Consider the following 23974-nt stretch of genomic DNA (forward strand, 5'->3'; position numbering starts at 1 on the left):
TGATTCTAAGAGGCTAGTGGGTTTAAAAACACTGAACATATTAAAATATATTTGTGTTTTAGACACTACAAGTACAGACCAGTCATGGTTACTAACAGTGTTATCCACTTTCTCTTTAGTCAATGAAGTATAGAGGTAACCACTCCCCTATGTCTTGTACTAAAGCAACGTATTAATATACTTAATGAAAGATTAAAGACAGGAAATGTAAAATATACTGTCCCTACACCAATGTTATCTGATCCATTAGTTTTGCTATGTATGCTAGATCCATTAATGTATAGTAGACGAATTAGTTTTAAGGTATACTGGATCCATGTATAGTGTACACTAGGTCCTTTCCTTTTTACCAGTCATCAATTTTCTCCTGTTTTTGATTTTGAGAGAGTTTTTTGGAATCATTTTGCCATGTGTATGCTGTGAGTCTGTTGTGTGTGGTCCAGTGAAGCAATTACAATTCTCATTTCACTGGTCCCAACAGCAGCCTGGCATCATCAGCACCTATTCTGGGCTCCCTAGTCAGCCTGAACAGAAGAGTGGCAGTGATGGAGCTAACGCTGGGTGAATAATGAAAAAAGAGTAGTCACTGCATAATTTATTTGAAAAATATCCTGACATTTGTCAAGTGAATCATTCAACTAATATCATTCAATCAGCTGCTGCTATCACAGAGAATGCGAGGATTCATTAGCTTTGATTAAGTATATTCAGGACTATGTCAATGCTAAGTTTCAAAGTGTTGTTTATTCTCTGACATTTCTCCCCCACACCACCCTATTTGGTCAGAAGTGTCTAAAAGGGCTTAACTGAAAAATAAAATCACCCTGGGGAACAAAGTAAAGGTCAATCCTGCAAACACTTACGCATGATCTTAACTTTACTCATGTGAGCAGCCCCACTGAAGTCACTGGGAGGACTTATGCGAGTTAAGTTAAGCACATGTGTAAGTGTCTGCTTGCTCCTGCCGAAGGCATGGAAGATGTTCAGCCTCAAAAATAAATAAAGAAGCAAATAGGAAAAAAAAAAAAATAATAAAAGAGGGGAAAAAAGGAATGGGGAAAAAAATGTGACATGTGTTACCTTAAACATAGCAAGCACTGGGAAACACCCTCTGTAGTATAAGAGTCAGATCTGGTTCTTTCAAATCGTTATCTTATTGACCTTCTGTAGTCAACATGTCAAGCCGGGATTTATGATTGCCTTTCCCTATGGCTGATGATTGTTTTACTTGTGGAAATGAAGAATTGGATTTTAAACAGCATAGGACTCAGAATAAAGAAATGAGTCAATGCCTGAGGAACCCAATTCAATTCACTGTCTCAGTAAAGGGTACTCCCTTATCCCAGATCAAGTCAGAGGAGAACACAGATGCCACACCCCCAAACAAAAGTGGAAATGAAAAATACACAAATAGTATTTAACCAATGCATGCAACCCCCCCCCTCCCACATGTGACCATTTCATAGAGCTCATTAAATCTATACATGGCAGCATGATAAATACTCATTCAATCTACAGTCTGGAAGTCATCTGTGTTTTATTCATCTCTATATTAGCATCCCAACCGCATCTGATCTTCTGGATCTTCTTCCTAAGGCATGGGAGAAGCAGGACGCTTTTACAAAGCAGGACTATAATAGGAAGAAAAATGGCGATCATAAATGTAGGGGGGGTGTACCACACGAATTGGTTTACGTCAACCCATTTATTCCAGGCAAATACCAATGCGTGAACTGTGCATAGCAGCAAAGCTAAATACCCCATCTTGCTCTGGAAAGAGAAAAGAACACAAGTTTATTTTTTTCCCCAATAACAGTAAAAAACGTACGTTATTAGGCAGACGTCGTAAGCACCAAGGGCTTGATGCATAACCCACAAATGTCACTGGGCTTTTGATCAGATCAAAGATCATTAATTCAGTAACTAAGGGGCTCAATCCTACACCCATCAAAGTAGTGGCAAAATTCTCTTTGACTTTAATGGGAGAAAGATTGGGCACATTTTTGCAACTTTTCCATATAGCAGCAGTAGTAATGAGATGTCAAGAGAGATGGGGTGGTCTATGGTGCTACATACAAATCGTACTTTCCTCAGAAGACATAAGTTCATTCTTGATATCAGCTCAGTTTCCCCACATGCCATTTTTATCCTGCATTAGCAGGAGGATGGTTGTGACTTGATGCTTTGTTAGGCCTTTTCTACCCTTATAAGAACAAAGATAGATTTTTTTTTTAAATTTCTTGCAAAGCAAATTATTACAATCAGGAACTTCTGATGTTCCACGCAATGAAACAACAACAACAACCCCATTTAATAACTGTGGAAGAGCGCGGTGCTGCCTTCCTCATACAGAAATAACTCCCCCTGACGTCACTGGATTTGATTTCGGATGCTCAGGGAATTCAGGATCGGACCCTAAGAGAAAAAAGTACTAGTAGCATCACTGAATTTGAATTTTCCGTGAAAACAAAAACTGTTTTTTTTTTTTATTTAACTTTTCATAGTAATCACTGGGAAATCATACACTGCACTTTCATGTTCTAGCTATCCCCCCACATAATCATATTGATGCGTTATTTGTTTACAAGACTAACCTAGCATATTAGTGTTATTCTTCTGGTTAGATGGGCTTCTTTACCTTGCTGCTGGTATGGGCTGGGCGACGCCTAGATGAAGAAGAAGATGGGCATAACTGCTGCCCTTTCATTTAGGACAGCATAAGAAGCTATTGAGCTCCTCTAGAGAACCAGGATGCTGAAACACTAGGCGCATTACTCAAAAGAATGGCAGACGCAAGACAGGTCAGAAACAGAGCCACATAGGTGAAGGGGTTTCACTGGGTATTGTTTTAGTGGAGATGTGCGTGTCTGTGATAAAAGCAGGAGGGAACGAAAAACACCACAGAAGCTGAGATACAAGCAGTAGCAGGCCAAGGGCACAGTCAGAACCAGCACTGGGAATGTGTCCCTGAGACAGCTTTTGGGCTAAGTGCTGGCTGGAACTGAGAGAAACGAAACTGTCTTGTGCTATTTGATTCCTGCTGTGTTCAGGGAAACAGGACTTTATGACAGGTTTTTCTTTGGAAATTAACAGAATTTTATCAGAGAAACACTGAAGTATCAGCTATTTCTCCTCTACTGAAACAACCCTCTAGATCCTGAATCTTGGCTTACTGGTTGGGTCAAAAAGGGATAACAGTACTTTAATATGAATAACCAAAATTGTGAAGTAAAGGCCCCTTCTGACCACCTTTCCCCAGCTACTCTCTATACACCTGAGAATTTTCCCCACAACTGATTGCATCTCAAGTTACAGTATATATGATCCCCCATCACTGCACTGTCAGGAGATACTCATTGATGACCTAATGCAGAGTGCTTAATAGGTAATCAAACGTTCATGTTTAGGTGCTCAGGGTCTGATTCATCACTCTGCTAAACCAGTTTTACACTGGTATAACCTCAGTGACTTCAGGGGAGTCTTTTTAAATGAATGCTAATGTAAGTTAGAGGAAAACCCCAGCCCCTCAAACTGATGTTTAGGTGGCTGAAGCAAGCACATGTGGATGCTGAGCTTGGTACATATGTAAGATTGATTAGCTGTACCTATGGGCAGAATTTGACCCCTTACCTTTTCAACAAGATACCTTTGCTTTGAATACACCTTTTTTGCTGGAGAGGGAGAGTGAAAGCCTATGTTTATGGTAAGGACCTGATCCTTGCCCTCCCTTCCGTCTGCTTTGTGCTGCTAAGGCACATCAAGGCATATCTGGGCCAGTAGGAATGGGCCAAGGTATTACTGAAATGCCTTTTATGGCAATGATAGTTGGCCAGTGGAATGATCCCCAAGTGACCAACACTGTCAGTGGCAAGCCCCTAGATTAGTGGAGCCTTTCCCCCTACCTTGTCTCCTATATTGAACACAAGTTGGCTTGGTCCCAAGGATCTGGCCTTAATGGTTTGATATAGGATGTGGTAGTACAAATGCCTCTCTGCTGCCCTGCCAACATAGCGTGATCCTGTTCTGGACTCAAAATAATCTCATGTTAACACCCGTCTAATACTTGGTTTTATGATCAAGCCTCCAACAAAGGTGCAAATTGTTGGGGTGTTTTTTGTGATGGACTGCACTGAGCCCACAGTCTCATTTCTCATGCAGTAGGCCATGGAACAGCCGTCTGACTTTTTAGAACCAAGAATATCAAGTTGGTGACACCAGAACTAGTGCCTTACAGGTGTGGGGATACTCCTTGTCATTAACAATCTCTAATCTTCAACAACATTTTAGCCTACCAATATGTCAATCTTTTTTTTCCAAGTAACAAATAAAATAGAATGTTTGTTACAAAGCAATTGGCAAAGGACACTGAGTAAACTTTCAGACTGGTTTCCATGAGCACTGTGATGTTCTGATATTTTAAAGAAAGGCTATTACTGCTGATCTTAATTTATAACATAAAATCCTCCAAGAGCACACAGATCACATGCACTGTTTATGTGTACCTGAATACAGTGGAACTCTCTCCAGGTCAAAGAATGGCTGACAGATGGAACTGATGTTACTGCCAGTATGGTCAGCAGAGCTAGTCCCAGAATTCCTAGAGACACATAAATCTCCATTCTCCAGACATCATGTTCAATCCAGGCATTTTCCTTTTTTTGCTTGACCTGCCAAAAGAACATCACATTTAAAATGACAGACTGACACAGGACCTTGCTGTTCCCAAGAATTGTAGTTATTTACATTAGAGTCATTTAGCCATAAGTCAATACTGGGCTTTGTTTTCACTCCCTTTCCTTTGCTTTTGCCCTACAAATGGGAACGCAGCCAAATCTCTGCATTTAACTCTTAGGTTATTTACTTCTGATGACAAAGTTTGCATCAGTCTATTCTGAAGGAAAATCACCTAGATTGAGAACTGTTTACTGAATTGAGCAACACCTTGACTCAGAGGAGACTTGTTCTGCAGCCTTTGTAACTTGACTTCATAGGAGGAGAATCTTTATTCTTTCACAATCAAAATTCCACCTATTGCTAAATACCATATTTGGAAGATTCTAACAGGAAATATATTGACCTGGACTATTTTAAGGGGCTAATCAGCAGGCATTCTCAATTACTTTGTTATCCTGCCAGGATAGCTATTTAGCTCTAAAAATTACACTCGGCCCATTGAGTTGCCCTGAAAACAATGATCTGTACAGAGGAATGGATTAGACTTCAGAGGACCTTGATTCTCCAGGTTGTTCTAATTTATGGCTGCCTGCAACAGCCCTGAAGAGGCCATTGCATCAGGTAGGGATCATCACAATGCAGTGTGCTCCAGTCACAGTCATTCTGCCCTGACATGGCGCCAGGACACTCTCTATACCGGGGGCTGCGAGTGGCTTAGCAGCACTACAGTACCTGAAGATACTCTAATGCCAGGGAAATTCCCAGCAGGCCAGCTTTTTGTAAATTTTGGAGCAAAGTGCTTGTGCATATGCCGAATTCTCAAGAAGCTGAAAACACCCCACCCTCTTTGAGTCACACACGTCTACGCTGTTCGCCAGCGGAAAGCTGAGATGGGACTTTAAGTCTAACACCACTTCACACTTATTTGTTATATATAGGACAATGGCAATTGGGATTAGTACCAGGAGCTGTGTAGATAGGAAGACAGTCAGATGAGGATCTCAAAGTACTTTACAAACAACTAATTACCTGTGAGGCAGGTATGATTGGAGCTGTTTTATGGAGGACTAATCTCAAACCCACACAGGGGAAGTGACTTGCTCAAGAGTTTGCAGATTCATTGGCAGAGCCAGGATTGACACCTGGAGGATGGGACTCTTATTTTCAGGCTTTAGCAATTATATTCTGCTCTTTCACTTTAACATACCCCAGCCTGTTAAATGAAGCAATAAATATTTTGTGGGTTAGCCCATAGGTTTTTTAAACAAAGAGCTTTGTGGCGGCTGCTTCAGATTCAAATGAAAATCTTTCTCCTCACAGGCTTCTCTGCGAGAGTTGAGTAGATGTGAGATCAGGACTCTGTCAATAAAGAAGTTTTAGTTCAATATTTGGACCCAGTCATACCTGTTGGTACGCCCAGTTCAACAGCTTGTATCTGTAAGATCTCCTCATCGGGTAGCACAAGCTATAGCATGCATGCATTGAGGCAAAGAAAAAACTGAGAAGGCCAAGGTGCTTTCTTGATAACATCCAGCCATTCAGCCACTGTGGAAATCGTTTATACTTGGTCCCATAGTGGAGCTGGAAACCTGCAGCTAATATTCCTGGTAAATAAACCAGTGCCAGAAGGGTGATTGAAACCACTGGTAAAACTTTGTTTATGACCAGGATTGGAATTTTATAGAAAGTGTTTTCATTAGTAGTGACAAAAGGGTGGACGACATCTCTCAGAAAAGTATAGATAAATATTAGCAATGAGGCTACAGATGCTATCTTCAGTGGCAAGTGCCACTTGGGGAAGAGATCTTGCTTGCAGTATTGATCTGAAGGGTATTCGAACTCATCAAAATGACGTGTTTGATGTAAATGAAAAAACGCAACTGCTTCTTGGGTGTAGGTGACTTGCAAATCCGTATTCTGAAAAGGATAAAAAGAAGAAAAATGTGTCAAGTTTAAGAGATTAAAGAATCCATCAATCGTGTTAGACTCCTGCATTATTGCCCTTTCACCATACGTTTCCCTTACATTATACAAACAGTAACATAATAGTTATCAAAAACAAGACAGCTCAAACATGTGAGATTTCACCTCTCAGATACTTAGGTACCTAGCTGATCTGTGCTGAGGCAATTTAAATCTAGATTTCTGGTTCCCTATTCATCCTCTAAGGTGGTTTCTGAATAGATTTTCATTCCAGGAAGTTAACTACCACAAGAGAAGATTTCATTATGACCTCTTCTGATAAGAGGGATAAATTTCAAGACACAGATTAATAATGTAACCCAAATAATGCACATGGCAATGGAAGCCAGAGTCTGTATAATTCAACATTCTAGTCAGCCAGTGATATTTTAACTGCATTTGCAGGAGAAATTGAAAATTTTTTGATTGATGGTACACAGACGGTAGAAACCAAAGAGCGAGGAGTGCACATCAGCCCACTCCACGCTCAAGTCCCCTCCTCCCTCACCAGATACACATAAGATCTAATAGTTTCCTGCCTCATTTCTCCCTTCACAAATGATGTGAAATTTGATCATCTCAACTACAAAATTGAAATTTCTTCTGCCAGGTAGGCATGGCTTGATTGACTTTCGTTGAAGTTGGTGGCAAAACTCTCATCAACTTTGGTGGGAGCAAAATTAGGCCAGAACTTCAGCATAACACTATAGCATGCATGACAGTCAGTAAATTTAAAGACTGTCCTGTGGTTATTACTTCTTGGAGAGGGAAACAGATTAGAATTTATGTTTTCCTTTTATATCTATGCAATGATGGGATGCTGGTAGAAATTTGTGTGGGGGTGGGAATTACATTTATTCTTCACAATCCAAAAGGAGTGTCTCCCTTCATAATCCCATACAAATAAAATAAAGCCTCAAATAAGCAAGAAATGGTTCCATTTGAAGACATCTAACTTGTCTTATGTCCAGAACTCAGTGAAGAAGAGTCTCTGTACTAGATTTGGGAAAAAATAATTAGCGACAGTAATTTGGAAGTTCTAAATCTGCCTCACGTTAGGACATTGGAGGACTCCCAAACACAGGTGCCAATTTTCTTCTTTCTGGGTGGGTGGTTCAGCCCTGCTCTGCCCAGAGGCCCTGCCCCCACTCTGCTCCTTCCCTCAAGGCCCCACTCTTGCTCTGTCTTTTCCAGCCTCCTCTCTGCCCCCTCCCACAAGCATACCCTGCCCTCATTCTGCCTCTTTCCACCCTGCTCTGCCCCCCTCCCTCCAGTGCCTCTTGCCCACTGCCGAACAGCTGATCAGCGGCAGGCGCTGGAGGGAGGAGGGGGCCCGCCAAGCAGCTGATTGGCGGGTGGCTGGTTGGTGGCTGAGCACCCACTAATTTATAGCCTAGGTGTTCCAGCCCTGAAGCACCCATGGAGTCAGTGCCTATGCTCCCAAAGCAGGTTCAGGGCTGTCATCCAGCATCATTCTCAAGAACAAGACTGCTCCATATGACAATGGTGCTGACACAAGTCAGATGGGAAAATTCAGAGAGGATGTGCGAAGCGGGGCAGCATGTAGCCCATTGGTAATTGGGTGCGAATCTACACTTCAAGCTGGGAGTGTAATTTCCAGCTCAAGGAGAAATAATTGTGCTAGCTATGATTGAGTAAGTACTCTAAAAATAGAATGTAGTCCCAGTGGCATGAGGGGTTGGTTGAGCAGCAGATTACCTAGGGAGGTGGTAGAATCTCCTTCCTTAGAGGTTTTTAAGGTCAGGCTTGACAAAGCCCTGGCTGGGATGATTTAACTGGGAATTGGTCCTGCTTCGAGCAGGGGGTTGGACTAGATGACCTTCTGGGGTCCCTTCCAACCCTGATATTCTATGATTCTATGATGGGTAGCCAGCTTGAGTATGCAACTGTCCAAGACCACAGCACAAAGTAGCTCCTCCTGCCACCACAGCTACACTCTATTTTTAGCATGCTAGCTCCATCAGAGCTAGCGAGGGTATGTCTCTTTGAGCTGGTAATTCCACCCCCAGCTCTAAGTGCAGGCATACCCTAAGGCTTCGTCTTCACGGACAGAACAGCATTTGGGTTTTTGACAGCGAGATAACAGGTGTACATAGTGATCTCATTGTAAAATCCTAAGTGGAGACAAGATACTCGCAATGGTTACTGCGTGATAGTGAGGTGAGATCAGCCCTCCTCTGGGGTTTGACCTAGTTTACCTTATGCCTTGTCTCCAGTAGGTTTCACAGAAGGACAGCTAACATGCTAGTTATCCCACAGTAAAAGCACAGCTTGTCTGCCTCTGAAGACAGATTCCATTAAATGCGCTCAGGCGAGGGGTATCCCTACGCTGCAATCAGAGGTGTGACTGTAGCTCAGGTAGACATAACTGGGCTAGCTTTTATCTAGCTAGTATGGCTAAAAACAGAAGTGTAGATGTGGCAGTTCAGGGTTCAGCACGGGCTGTACAAGCCCGCTGGGGTCCTTGAGTACCTACTCCCATCACTAGCCCACGCCGCCACATCTACACTGATACTTTTAGCAATGACAGCATGAGTAAAGCTTGTGCGGCTACGTCTGCCTGAGCTGCAATCACACCTTGAATGGCAGTGCAGACATTCCGTAAGCAGAGGCAGACTGAACTGGTGTAACATACATGCTGAGAGGACAGAAGGTGGGGTAAATTATATGCACTAAGACTCATCTGTGAACTTGGCCCAGAGGTTCTGACCTTTTGAAGAGGTAGTCTGAAAGGCCTAATTCAATATTCAACGATAAGAGATAGCTACCCTCAGAATAAGGCATTAGTTCTGTGACTCAGCACCTACTGAGGCTCTGGGGGATGGGCGGGCACAAGCCTGCCCACATCTAAAGGCCCCTCCCCCCAGCCAAAGAGGAGGAGCTACTTGTCCCAGGCCTCAAGCAGATTTGGTGGGGAAACAAATGAAAAAAACAGGCAAGGGAGTGAGGGTCATAGGGTTAAAAGCAGGGAGCCAGAGGTGGACACTGAGCAGAGAACCCTGGACCGTGCCCACTGCTTCTCGAAGTCATCCAGGGAGCTAGTGGACACGGCCCAGAGGAACTCTACCCAGAGACATGACTTTAGGGAGGTTCAGAAATAGGCCCCACAGTCGCAGAGCACCTCCCAGTCCAGCTTCCTCCTCCTGCAGAGGCAAATTTTTGCTGGAAAAGATTTTTTTTTTTGCTGGATTTTTCTTTTGGGGGCAGTGAGAAAGACATAATGTTCATTGTGAGACAACTACTTTAAAAAGACTGTCTTTTAAAGACTGTCCTTTAAAGAAATTTAGGGATTTCTTACTGGAATAAAATGATTTCTACTGTGCTTTGTTCAGCTAATAGGGCACAACTCAAATCCCTCATGTAGCTCTGAACTGTGCTGCCACTCCAGTGGCCCAAACTGTGTATTTAAGCATGATCTCTGACTACACAGAATGAAATGTCTTTATCTTTTTATCTCTTCATGACAATATTGTTACAAGACTTAAAGATGAGCTGATGAGATCCCCATGTTATGGAAACAGTTAATTCTCCAGAACAACCTAGGTGAGAGATCAAACATTTGCATGATGCATATGAGCTTTTTTTATATGTATGTTACCGAATTGTTATGGTTTCCCGTATTTCTCCCAGGCTCCGGTTTCTGAACTTCATCCTGATCCAGAGTGTTCTTGCTCTCCATTACAGAGGAACCCTGAAAAATAACTACAGGATGTAAGTCATCAAGTACTCAAATGCACTGCTGCAATTTTGTTGTTATTTTACTGAAATGCAGAAATGACCATAGTTTTCATTTGCCGTATGTTTTCAGGACCATTTGCCTCCTATGGAAGTGACACACAGCCTGTGGCTTTAGAGTGGTACATGCTTCTTTGGGGCTCTCATGGCTCTAACAGGAGTCCCTTTAATTTTTTCCTGATCCTTGGCAGAATGAGGATCATGAGACCACTCAGTTCTGTCTGAGACATTAGAGGCAGCACAGGTAAAGCTAAGCAAGTTGATTGGACTTGCAAAGATCATGTCAATCCATAACAGTGAGGTTAAGGTGTGAGGAAGGGATAAAATGGAGAGAGATGAGGGCCTGCAGCACTATCCTCTTTTGGTTTCAATGCTGCCATTCTAATCATCCTTTCTTGTACCAGTTCACACAGATTTCCAAGAGCACAATCTGGATTGGAAAGACAGATGGGCAAGTGATATTCATGCATTAAGACATGCAGCTCTTATTCTGATACTGCACATTCTAGAAATGAGAATCCCAACAATACCTGCCAGCTATTAAAGGCTTGTGATATTGTGGAGGATGTAGTGAAATTTACTGGTTTCAGAGTAGCAGCCGTGTTAGTCTGTATTTGCGAAAAGAAAAGGAGTACTTGTGGCACCTTAGAGACTAACAAATTTATTTGAGCATAAACTTTTGTGAGCTACAGCTCACTTCATCGGATGCATCTGATGAAGTGAGCTGTAGCTCACGAAAGCTTATGCTCAAATAAATTTGTTAGTCTCTAAGGTGCCACAAGTACTCCTTTTCTTTTTGAAATTTACTATGATGGCTATCAGCTGGGAAGACAGCTGTTGTTGCAAAAGTAACAATTAGAAGCCAATTTATCAGTTTTCTGGAAATGAAAACAATCCTAATAAGCAATACTGAAAAATAAACTGTGTGAGAATGAATGCATGTTCTCATCCAATGCAACACGTCTCAGCTGTGGAGCTGCATACAAAGAATCATTGGGGATGGGTCATGAAAGTGCACTTGTTTTCTTGAGCCAGAATTAACGAAATAAAATATCTGCTGAATGTCCAGTAATGAGATGTGGGTTAGGAGGGTCCATACTAGGAGACATTAATAATTCTACTCTATGGTAAATGCTAAAATTGGTAAGAAGCAGCCAACTCCAGTGCACCCACTGAGACAAAGAAAATTACATTTAAAAGCCCAGAGGTTGAGGAAATAGATAAATAGAATGATGGCTAAGTAGATAATAATTATTATTGTATGACAAAAGTGTTGTAGTAATTCCTGTCCTCACTGCATGTCAGCTCAACTTCCCACCTTCTACAGTGAAGCAGTAAAACCATTTAAAACCATAAGGGACAAGCTCCTGCTGTGAATATAAGGTTTGCTGTCCACTTTAAGATCAGCTGGTAAACCAAATGATAGTTTTCCTTCTGATGTGATCATTCCATTTTGTAACATGAAAGCTGACTCAGAATTATGCTAAATAAACAAACTAGGGTCCAAAATCTGCAGCCCTCACTCAGGGAAAGCTACCTGTGAAGTCAATGGGAGATTTTCTGGAGTAAGGACTGCAGGACTTGGCTCTGTGAAAAGAGAAATAATAAACATGATTAGAACCTACTGTGGGAGTTACATCTGAAAATCTGCTGTTATATTTGCAAAATTACAGCATAGGTTTCAAGAACCAAAAGTTTTTCTTTTAGAGAACTCTCTGCATTGTTTGGATATATGCAGTTTCTAAAAAAAAAAAAAAAAAAAAAAAAAAAGAACTTTCCACATTTGCATTTAGCAAAGCTTTTGTTCTGAACTTTGTGGAAGATCTAGTGAGAAATACACAGTATTTGGAATAGTTAAGGTATTGTTCAGCGTTTCCGCTACAGTCAGAATGGGATTAGATCTTCTCCAGGTTTTGAGACACTGTCCCTAAAATTAAAGCGACCCAGGTGAGGATGTAGGACAATCTGTGAACAAGCATTTCACTTTGTTCTTCACAGAAACAGCCTAAAATCTGTTCCAATCAGCCAACGCAGCGGGGTGGAAAAGTCAGACTGTCAGGTACAGGAAATATGAATGAGCTGCTGTTTACTGCAAAAGGGAGCATTGCCTGGAAACATTTTCCCAAGACTCGGGCAACTTCCCAAGGCAGCTCACATTAAAGCCTGGAAAACTAAACCAAACAAGACTTTGTCATCCCGAGTCCAGGGTTTACTCCCCTCCCTTTGTGGGCTATAAAACCAATTCTTACAGCGATTTCTGAGTCACCAGTTGCAGGAAGGTACTGATTGAATTTAGCACTGGGGTGGGGAGAGAGAAGGGTACTCTGGAGTGAAGTGAAGTTAGAGGTTGCTCTCCAGGACTCCTCCTGTTCCGGTTGTAACGGGTGGGCTGAGTTTCTAACAGTCTCCCGAGGGCCCACCAGTAGCTCAGCTCAGCAAGTATTTGATTAATCAGGGCAGGGCAGGAGAAAGCGAATCTACTGCTGCTGTTTGTCTGTGTGAACGTACCCCAGCCACAAACGCGGAGCTGTTAGAAAACGCGGAGATTACACTGAAGTTACTTACAAACTTTCTACCTCGGTTTAGGTCTCCAGGCTCAGGACAGGGTGAGATTCCAAGGCGCGCTGGCGCAGCCCACAAGCGACCTTGGAAGTCTGATGCCCAGCCTTCGGCGTGCCCATTCTCCCTCCTCCTTTCCAGCTCCGCCTTCTGCATCCATCCGGCTTCACCCCGCCTTCGCTGGGGCTGGGTGAAAACTGGATTTGCCAGAATCCTGTTGATTTTCGTCTACACAGTCCTCAAATTGTAAGAGCTCACTAGAGATCAGGTTTCACCGCGCCTTCTGCACCAAAAAGCCCTAGACCCATGCCGCCCGGGTACAAAAATCCCTGGATCCCGCAGCTGAATTTTTCTGGATCCAACCACGTTTGCCCCCGCCCCTTCAAATTCTAATGTGGGAAGTGCGGACACATGTAGCCGCTCCTCTGACCCCAAAGCCGTTCAGTCCCAGTGAATCCTGGCACGTCAGTGCCACCAATCCTTGGATTTGGCATCTGGGTCCCGCGCGATCCAGACAATTTTTGGCTCTCACCTTGCAAATTGTACTTCTTAGACAGAAGGCGAGACACCTCACTGCATCCTAGCGCAACAGTGGAGGAAAAAGCCGGAGCTAGCGCCCCAGATCCTGCCAGTTTGGGGCCCTACCTCCCTCCCCCCCAAATTTCGCGGCCTAAATAGAGAACTTCTTGAGCTGTTCTTACCGCTCCCTGAAAATCTGGGTTCTGAAACAGTGGCAGATAATCCCTTGTTCCCTGTCCTTCTTTTCCTTATCTTCGCCAATCGTCCTGTCGGGGTCCTCCAACGCTTTCCTCTCTAACCATTCTGCACTTTGTCCCTGCCTCTTCTTACCAGATATTCTTGCCCTACCAAATAAAACACAAATTTAGGCGCTCCCTTTACACCAAAAATAAATAAAAATAAATCGAAACCCCAAAGTCTGCCTCCTCCGGTCCCAAACCGACATCCAAGAAACTACTCCTGCCCCGCTGCCTGCCAAGTACCCTCCCTACATCCGACAACATGCCTCGCCCCAATTGCACGTTCAATTCCGATCTCCCTCACCTAACCCTGCTGCCAGCCAAACCTGTCTCCTTCCTGCTGACAAATAGCACTTTCTCCAGCCCTGTCTCTACTAACGTAACAATCACGATCAAAGTCTGCCCTGATCTGGCCCCTTTTAGCTATCGCAATTCTGACAAAGCTGACCCACCTTGGAGCTGCATTCAGAACACTAGCTCTGGATTGTGTTCACACTAGTACTGTGGATTATTTTGTTGGTATTTGGGAAATTACTGACATTGATACAAAACGTTATTCGCCTCTCGCCTTTGATTTGGTGTGGATTCTACAGAGCACAAGGTCGTCCGCGCTGAGTCGTGAGGCTGGCGGGCAGATAAGAAATTGCCTGGTGGGATATAATTTTTTTCTCGTTTCGGGCTCGTTGTCACGCTTTAAAAATTACTTTCAGGGTGACATCTAGCGGTAGGAACATGAGTGGAGGCACATGACTGCTTTAATCAGCTACGGGTAGTGTTGTATGTACAGAGAACTGGCTCAGTCTTTATCTAAATATTAAGGTCCAAAGGCGGTCATGCTCCCATAGATATCAATGGCAAAACTCTCACTGGAAATTCTCAATTGACTAGTTTAGTGGTATCTGGGCTATATTTATTAAGTTACTTATCACATGACTAATATTGTTTGGCTGGGGGTTGGGCAATCATACTATCTCATTGAAGCTGTTGGTTATGACAGACAACTTCCATTCAGGCTGAACAAGGGAACAATTAAGTGACCCTTTGTTTAGTGAAAGGCGAAACAATGGAAAACCACTACCAAAGGGCTAGACTGCTTGCAAACCTGGGCAGTGGCTAGACCATGCAGTCCAAGATGTGTCCTGGGTTTCTGTTGATAACCATCAGGGTAGAAGGATGGATTTGATTGCAGCTGTATATAGGGGTGTCAAAGGGTATACCTGCTCTGTAGTACTCCCTTCTAGCCCAGCATGGCTCAGGAGCACCGGCCTCAGTTTCCCTTTCACTCAGGGTACCTTAAAAAGTCCATGCAGGCCAGATATTCAAAACATTTTCCTTTCTGGAGTCCAATTTATTAAGTTCTACACAGTCTTTCAAAAAAACCCAAACAAACTTAAAAAGCCTTTATCTCCTTTTCAGCTAGGCCCAGCCCCTCCTCCCCAAGAACACAGCTTCCTTCTTCCCCCAACACCTCTAGCTTGAAGATTGGCCTTCTTTACAGGCCCTCCCTCCTGGTATCTTCTCCCTGCTGATTCAGGGTCCTTTAGGAACCTTCTTACTCCCTGCAGTGTCTGCAGGCAATTGCTAACAACTAGCAACAGCTGTCTCCCCCTTTACAAGGCCCAGATGCCTTCCTGTAAGCCCTATTAGGCAGCAGGTAATCAGATTACTGTGGAAAATACTTTCCACAGTATGCATCCGATGAAGTGAGCTGTAGCTCATGAAAGCTTATGCTCAAATAAATTGGTTAGTCTCTAAGGTGCCACAAGTACTCCTTTTCTTGATGTGAAGAAAGGAACTGTTTCCTGCTGTTTGATTCCTACTGAGGTCTGAGAAACAGGACTTCAGGTACAGGAATTATGAAGCCATACTAAAAATGTTTATTGCCCTTGTCTTCTGCTAATTTGCTTGGCTAGGGCTCTCTGGTAAACTACACTGTTTAGGAATGGCTTGCTATTTTCACCATATTTTAGCATCAGGAGTATCCAAAAGCATGAGGTGAGACCACCAACCCTAATCTGAGAGGTGGCAACTGTACCTCCCAGCGTAGGAGGGGGTCCTTCATTCTCCATAGATCATGCAGTTCTTGGTCTGTCTCCTGAGTCTGCCAAATAGCGTGATGGGTGGTAGTGAGTTTGTGATAATGGGAGCTGGAATGGAGACCCACGAAACTCACTTTATATAGAGGCCATCAAACAGCCATTAGATTGGGGGGAAAAACCCTTCCAATCACTGCATGAGCTTCATTGTATTCAGACTGGTGTATTCAGTGGTGCTAAGCTCTTTAGCAATGAGCTGAAGCATCCAGTTTCCCAATAGGTCAGAGGTGAGCAAACTATGGCCCAAGAGACCGTCCTGCCTGGCCCCTGAGCTCCTGACCAGGGAGGCTAGCCCCCGACCCCTCCCCTGCTGTTCCCCTTCCCCTGCAGCCATGCTGCCAGTGCTCTGGGCAGTGTGGTTGTGCGCTCCTGCAGGGCCCCGCGGCAGCATGTCTGGCTCTGGCCGGGCGGTGCGGCTGCCAGACATGCTGCTCTGAGTGGCATGGTAAGGGGCTTGCGGGGTTGGATAAGGGGCAGAGGGTCCTGGGGGGCAGTCAGGGGACAGGAAGCAGGGAGGGTTGGATAAGCATAGGAGTTCTGGGGGGCCTGTCGGGGGGTGGGGGTATGAATAGGGGTTGAGACAGTCAGGGTCCCAGGGGGCAGCCAGGGGACAGGGAGTGGGGGGGTTGGATAGGGGATGGGGTTCTGGGGGGCGGTTGGGGGCGGAGGTGTGGATAGGGGTTGGGGCAGTCAGGGGACAGGGGGTTTGGATGAGGCGTGGGGTCCTGGGGGGCGTTAGGGGTGGGGGCCCTGGGAGGGGGCTATCAGAGGACAAGGAGCAGGGAGGGTTGGGTGGGTCAGGGAGTTCTCAGGGGGGCAGTCGGGGGTGGGAAGTGGGAGGGGGTTGGATGAAGGGGCAGGGGTCAGGCTGTTTGGGGAGGCACAGCCTTCCCTACCCGGCCCTCTGTACAGTTTTGCAACCCCGATGTGGCCCTTGGCCAAAAAGTTTACCCACCCCGATCTATACCATCCCTGACAGGTGTTTGTCCAACCTGCTTTTAAAAATCCCCAATGATGGAAATTCCACAACCTCCCTAGGCAATTTATTCCAGTGCTTAACCACCCTGACAGGAAGTTTTTCCGAATGTCCATCCTAAATCTCCCTTGCTGCAATTTAAACCCATCGCTTCTTGTCCTATCCTCAGAGATTAAGAAGAACAATTTTTCTCCCTCCTCCTTGTAACAACCTTTTATGTACTTGAAAACTGTTATGTCCCCTCTGTCTTCTCTTCTCCAATCTAAACAAACCCAATTTTTTCAATCTTCCCTCATAGGTCATGTTTTCTACACCTTTAATCATGGTTGTTGCTCTTTTCTGGACTTTCTCCAATTTGTCCACATCTTTCCAGAAATGTGGTGCCCAGAACTGGACACAATACTTCAGCTGAGGCCTAATCAGCACAGAGTACAGTGGAAGAATTCTCGTGTCTTGCTTACAATACTCCTGCTAATACATCCCAGAATGATGTTTGCTTTTTTTGCAACAGCTGACTCATATTTAGCTTGTGATCCACTATGACCCCCAGATCCCTTTCCACAGTACTCCTTCCTAGGCAGTCATTTCCCATTTTGTATGTGTGCAACTGATTGTTCCTTCCTAAGTGGAGTACTTTGCATTTGTCCTTATTGAATTTCATTCTGTTTACTTCAGACCATTTCTCCAGTTTGTCCAGATCATTTTGAATTTTAATCCTATCCTCAAAGCATGTGCAACCCCTCCCAGCTTGGTATTGTCCACAAACTTTATAACTGTACTCTCTATGCCATTATCTAAATCATTTATGAAGATATTGAACAGAACTAGCCCCAGAACCGATCCCTGCAGGACCCCACTCGTTATGCCCTTCCAGCATGACTGTGAACCACTGATAACTACTCTCTGGGAATGATTTTCCAACCAGTTATGCACCCACCTTATACTAGCTCCATCTAGATTGCATTTCCCTAGTTTGTTTATAAGCAGGTCATGCAAAACAGTATCAAAAGCCTTACTAAAGTCAAGATATACCACATCTACTGCTTTTCCCCATCCACAAGGCTTGTTAGCTTTCTTTGACAGGGTATCAGGTTGGTTTGACATGATTTGTTTTTGACAAATCCATGCTGATTGTTATTTATCACCTTGTTAGCTTCTAGGTGTTTGCAAATTGATTGCTTAATTATTTGCTCCATTATCTTTCCAAGTACAGAAATTAAGCTGATTGGTCTGTAATTGCCTGGGTTGTCCTTATTTCCCTTTTTTATAGTCTTCTGGAATGTCTCCCATCTTCCATGACTTTTCAAAGATAATTGCTAATGGCTCGGATATCTCCTCAGTCATCTCCTTGAGTATTCGAGGATGCATTTCATCCTGGTGATTTGAAGATATTTAACTTGTCTAAGTAATTTTTGACTTGTTCTTTCCCTATTTTAGCCTCTGATCCTACCTCATTTTCACTGGAATTTACTATGTTAGACGTCCAATTGCCACCAACCTTCTTGGTGAAAACCGAAACAAAGAAGTCATTAAGCACTTCTGCCATTTCCACATTTTCTGTTATTGTCTTTCCCCCCTCATTGAGTAATGGGCCTACTCAGTCCTTGGTCGTCTTCTTGCTTCTAATGTATTTGTAGACTGTTTTCTTGTTTCCTTTTATGTCTCTGGCTAGTTTGATCTCGTTTTGTGCCTTGGCCTTTCTAATTTTGTCCCTACATACTTGTGTTACTTGTTTATATTCATCCTTTGTAATTTGACCGAGTTTCTACTTTTTGTAGGATTCTTTTTTGAGTTTTAGATAATTTAAGATCTCCTGGTTAAGCCAGCATGGTCTCTTGCGATACTTCCTAGCTTTCCTACGTAATGTGATAGTTTGCTCTTGTGTCCTTAATGTCTCTTTGAAAAACTGCCAACTGTCTTCAATTGTTTTTCACCTTAGACTTGCTTCCCATGGGATTTTTACCTACCAACTCTCTGAGTTTGCTGAAGTCTGCCCTCTTGAAATCCATTGTCTTTATTGTGCTGTTCTCCCTCCTACCATTCCTTAGACTCATGAACTCTACCATTTCATGATCACATTCACCGAAGTTGCCTTCCACCCAAGTTGCCTTCCACTTTCAAATTCTCAACCAGTTCCTCCCTATTTGTCAAAATCAAATCTAGAACAGCCTCCCCGCTAGTAGCTTTCTCCACCTTCTGAAATAAAAAATGGTCTCCAATACATTCCGAGAATTTGTTGGATAATCTGAGCCCTGATGTCTTATTTTTCCAACATATGTCTGGGTAGTTGAAATCCCCCATCACCACCAAGTCCTGTGCTTTGAATGATTGTTAGCTTAAAAAAAGCCTCATCCACCTCTTCTTCCTGCTTTGGTGGTCTGTAGTAAACTCCTACCATGACATCAGTCTTCTTTTTTACCCCTTTTATCCTAACCCAGAGACTTTCAACAAGTCTGTCTCTTATTTCTATCTCAACCTCAGTCCAAGTGTATACATTTTTAATATATAAGGCGACACCTCCTCCCCTTTTTCCCTACCTGCCCTTCCCGAGCAAACTGTATCCTTCTAGACCAATATTCCAGTCATGCATATCATCCCACCAAGTCTCTGTGATGCCTGCTATGTCATAGTTGTGTTTATTTACTAGCATTTCAAATTCTTCCTGCTTATTCCCCATACTTCTTGCATTAGTATACAGACATCTAAGATTTTGATTTGAAGATAACAACTGAGACCTTGAACTTGACTCAGTGATCTATGGGCAGCCAGTGTAGAAAGTAGAGGACAGGTTTGATGTGCTTGCAGTATCCCATATTCCTGAGGAGATGAAACATTCTGTAATAGCTGGAACTTCCTAAGAGCTGATGGCTTCATGACCAGGTATATTGTATTACTGTAATCCAGACAAGAGGTGACAAAGGTGTGTGTATTACATGCAAAAATACTCAAAAACCAAATAGTGAAAGAATGATAAGTTTGCATAGTCCAGTACTCAAAGGTTAGGAAATACCAGAATTAAAGTTGCCTGTGTAACCTTAAAAAAATCCCCTTTGTTCATATGCATTATGGTACAATCTTTAATGACATGATCACATGCTGTTTTTTCCCCAATGGCTCTTTATCAGTGTTTGAATCAAGGCCATGCAGATTAATAGCACAGATTGCTACCACTTGAGCTAAAGAAGTAACTAGTAGGAATAGTACAGTGTTATCCTTATGTGGATATACACACTGTGACGGGTTCGATCACAGAGACCCCCTTGGGACTGCCACTTGATGTGCCACGACTACTTCTGCCCCTGCTTTCCCTGCCAGTTTAGGACTCCAACACCCTGCCTTGCCGAGCCAGACATGCCAGTCTGCTCCAACACAGAACAGGATCTGATCCACGTGCCCAAAAGCTGCAGGCTTGATTGAAAGCAACTTAAGAAGTGTTCCTGCCTTTAACACTCAGATGCCCAACTCCCAGTGGGGTCCAAACCCTAAATAAATTAGTTTTACTCTATAAAGCTTATACAGGGTAAACTCATTAATTGTTCACCCTCTATAACACTGATAGAGAGATATGCACAGCTGTTTGCCCCCCCCCACCTCAGGTATTAATACATACTCTGGGTTAAGTAATAAGTAAAAAGTGATTTTATTACATACAGAAAGTAGGGTTTAAGTGGTTCCAGGTAGTAACAGACAGAACAAAGTGAATTACCAAGCAAAATAAAATAGAACACGCAAATCTAAGCCTAATACAGTAATAAAACTGAATACAGGTAAAATCTCACCCTTAGAGATGTTTCAATAAGTTTCTTTCACAGACTGGACACCTTCCTAGTCTGGGCAATATCCTTTCCCCTGGTAAAGCCCTTGTTTCAGCTCAGGTGGTAGCTAGGGGATTCCTCATGATGGCCGCCCCCTTTGTTCTGTTCCACCCACTTATATATTTTTTGCATAAGGCAGGAATCCTTTGTCCCTCTGGGTTCCCACCCCTCCTTCTCAATGGAAAAGCACCAGGTTAAAGATGGATTCCAGTTCAGGTGACATGTTCACATATCACTGTAAGACCCCAAGCCTTCATTCCTCCCAGCCTGACTCACAGGAAGGCCTGCCAGCAAACAAAGCCATCCACAGTTAATTGTCCTGGTTGATGGAAACCATCAAGATTCCAAACCACCATTAACGGCCCACACTTTGCATAATTACAATAAGCCCTCAGAGTTATATTTCATATTTCTAGTTTTAGATACAAGAGTGATACATTTATACAAATAGGATGACCACATTCAGTAGATTATAAACTTTGTAATGATACCTTACAAGAGACCTTTTGCATGAAGCATATTTTAGTTACATTATATTCACACTCATCAGCACACTTTCATAAAATCATATAGACTGCAACATCACACACACTCAGAGGGTTACACAACTGTTTTGAGACAAGTGTCAGGATCCTGTGTTCTGTCCCTGGCTGTGATAGGGGAGCGTGATCTATCAGTGGTGGGTAAACTATAGCCCACGGCCACATCTGGCCTGTCAGACCATTTAATCCGGCCCTCAGCTCCAGCCAGGGAGTGGGGTTGGGTGCTTGCTCAGCTCCGTGTGGCTCCCAGGAAGCAGTTGGCACGACCCCCACCTCTGGCTCCTATGTAGTACACGGAGGCACAGCCAGGCGGTTCTGTGTGCTGCCCTGTCTGCAGGTGCTGCCCCCACAGCTCCCATTGGCCACAGTTCCCGGCCAATGGGAGCTGCGGGGGCAGCACCTGTGGACAGGGCAGCGCACGGAGCCACCTGGCTGCGCCTCGGAGCCAGAGGAGGGACATGCTTCTGGGAGGTGCTTGTGGTAAGCGCCGCCTGGAGCCTGCACCCTCGCCACGCCCCAATCCCCTGCCACAGCCCTGATCCCCCTCCTGCCCTCTGAACACCTCAATCCCAGCCCAGAGCCTCCTCTTGTACCCCAAGCCCCTCATCCCCAGCCCCACCCTAGAGCTCTCATCCCCAGCCAGAGCCCTCACCCCCCCATGCCTCAACAGCCTGCCCCATCCCTGATCCCCCTCCCGCCCTCTGAACCCATTGGTCCCAGCCCGGAGCACCCTCCTGCACCCCAAACCCCCTCATCCCCAGCTCCACCCCAGAGTCCTCACTCCCCCCTGCACCCCAACCCAGAGCCCCCTCCCGCACCCTGAACTTCTCATTTCTGGCCCCACCCCAAAGCCCACACCCCCAGTTGGAGACCTCACCTCCTCCCACACCCCTACCCCCAATTTTGTGAGCATTCATGGCCTGCCATACAATTTCCATGCCCCGATGTGGCCCTCAGGCCAAAAAGTTTGCCCACCCCTGGTGTAGGGACTATCCCAGGGATAAGTGAGACAAGTGGCAATTCTATCCGCAGCTGGAGATAGCCCCAGCATAGGAGAAGGAGATGAAACATGGCTGGGTGTAGGTGGTGTGCACAGAGAGCCCCCTCATGTCAAAGAAATTCTCTGCTGGCTAGATCAGGCTGATTTGTACCACTAGAATGTCGCAAAGAGTCAAGAACACATAGTGGAATCTGGCCCATTGGCCTATATCCACAAAGGGGGACTTAGGCTCAGCATTGCAAGGTCTGATGTTTAGTGCTCTATCACTTAATGGTATCCACATGCCTGAGTTAGGTCTCCAAAATACTCAGACAATGCACGGAGAGAGTTAGATATTTAGGTTAAGGGATTAACGGAAGTCAGCACATTGATTGGGAAGCCACCTAAACTAGACAAAAGAAAATGCTGAGAAGAGGGGTGTGGCCAAAGTCCTACTTTTCAAAGGGACCTAGGCACCTATTTCTGCTCAGGATTCACAGCCAGGAAACCGCTTCTGGAGTTAGATGCCTAAGCTCTTTCTCACAAAAAAGGGTGGCATTGGTGACCCTTTCTAACCTGTAGCTAGTGGTTAGAGCACTCAGACAGGATGTGGTATACCCACGTTCAAATCCCCACCTCTGCCTGACTTGGAGCAGGGATCTGAACACACATCTCCCACGCTCAGGACAGTGTCACCACAAGGGTGGGATTCTCTCAATCTCTTCTGTTCAATCCATTTCACTTTGTATAAATAATTAAATATTCATCGGACCAGAGAAAACATAAGAATGACTCTATAACCCAGTGGCTAGGGAATTCCCTGGGAGGTGGGAGACCCAAGTTCCCATGACTGCTTAATTATTTATATAAAGTAGAACAGTTTCAATAGAAGAGATTGAGGAAAGACCCACTCTAGAATATCCCAAAGCCCAGTAGTTGGGACACTTTTTCCCTGATCTGGGTTTTTAATAAGGTCCCTCCCCATACTGAGCCCCATGTGCCTAGAAGCAACTCACCGTTGGGGGTACACCCCCTTGTGTCTGGTTGCATGGCCTTCCCCTTGGTTGCCTCCTCCTGTTGGTCATCTCCATTTGGATCTTCCATGGCCTAGCCCTCCAGCCAGGTCACTTAAAAGTTCAAGCTGCTTCTGGGGTATTGGAGTCTGATTGTAACTGGACAGGCCCTAAGCTGGCTTTTCCCAACTGGCCTCTTCAAAGGCCTTTCATCTGGCTTCTCCCAGGCCAGCAGAAAACTCCTTCCAATTCACCACAGAACTCAACAAAAATTGCACTTTTTGTTCCAGAGTAGCAGGTCCCAGGGCTTCTCCCTGGGCCCCTCAGTAAAGCTCAAAATGACAAACAAAAATCACTGAAGCATCTTTTGCTCCTCTCCAGGCTTGAGCCTCTCACCTCTCCTGGGCTTCTCTTGGAACACTGGCCACAGGGCTGGCTCTAGGATTTTTGCCACCCCAAGCAAAATTTGTTTGCCCCCCCCCCAACCCTGGCTCTGCCCCAAATCTGCCCATTAGAATCATAGAATATCAGGGTTGGAAGGGACCTCAGGAGGTCATCTAGTCCAACCCCCTGCTCAAAGCAGGACCAATCCCCAATTTTTGCCCCAGATCCCTAAATGGCCCCCTCAAGGATTGAACTCACAACCCTGGGTTTAGCAGGCCAATGCTCAAGCCACTGAGCTATCCCTCCCCTTTCCCAACCCTTTTCCCAAATCCCCGGCCCCGCCTCCTCCCACAGGCGTGCCGCATTCCCCCCCATTGCTTCCTGCGGCTGCCCCCCTGGCAACTTCCACAACCCTAGCTCACTTCTGCTCTGCCTGTTCCCCTGAACATGCTGCCGCTCC

General features: G+C 44.6%; 1 protein-coding gene across 9 annotated transcripts; it reads right to left on the bottom strand.

Annotated features, from left to right (window-relative positions):
• Nucleotides 1-580: 580 nt before the first annotated feature.
• Nucleotides 581-13985, bottom strand: STEAP1 (STEAP family member 1). Of its 9 annotated transcripts, none has more exons than XM_073334036.1 (7): nt 13653-13981; nt 12969-13179; nt 11930-11979; nt 10256-10348; nt 6079-6591; nt 4503-4667; nt 581-1770 (listed from the first exon to the last, which is right to left on the bottom strand). In XM_073334036.1, the coding sequence occupies exons 2-7, from the start codon at nt 13105-13107 to the stop codon at nt 1513-1515; spliced, it is 1218 nt and encodes a 405-aa protein (XP_073190137.1). In that variant the 5' UTR covers nt 13108-13179; nt 13653-13981; the 3' UTR covers nt 581-1512. The 9 variants fall into 9 exon arrangements, with proteins under 9 accessions (XP_073190137.1, XP_073190142.1, XP_073190143.1 ...); XM_073334038.1 differs by adding an exon at nt 2639-2666 and having other exon boundaries at nt 1678-2415; nt 12969-13985; XM_073334039.1 differs by adding an exon at nt 2595-2666 and having other exon boundaries at nt 1685-1770; nt 12969-13983.
• Nucleotides 13986-23974: the final 9989 nt, after the last annotated feature.

This window comes from Lepidochelys kempii, chromosome 2 (assembly GCF_965140265.1).
Source record: "Lepidochelys kempii isolate rLepKem1 chromosome 2, rLepKem1.hap2, whole genome shotgun sequence".
Lineage (NCBI taxonomy): Eukaryota > Metazoa > Chordata > Testudines > Cheloniidae > Lepidochelys > Lepidochelys kempii.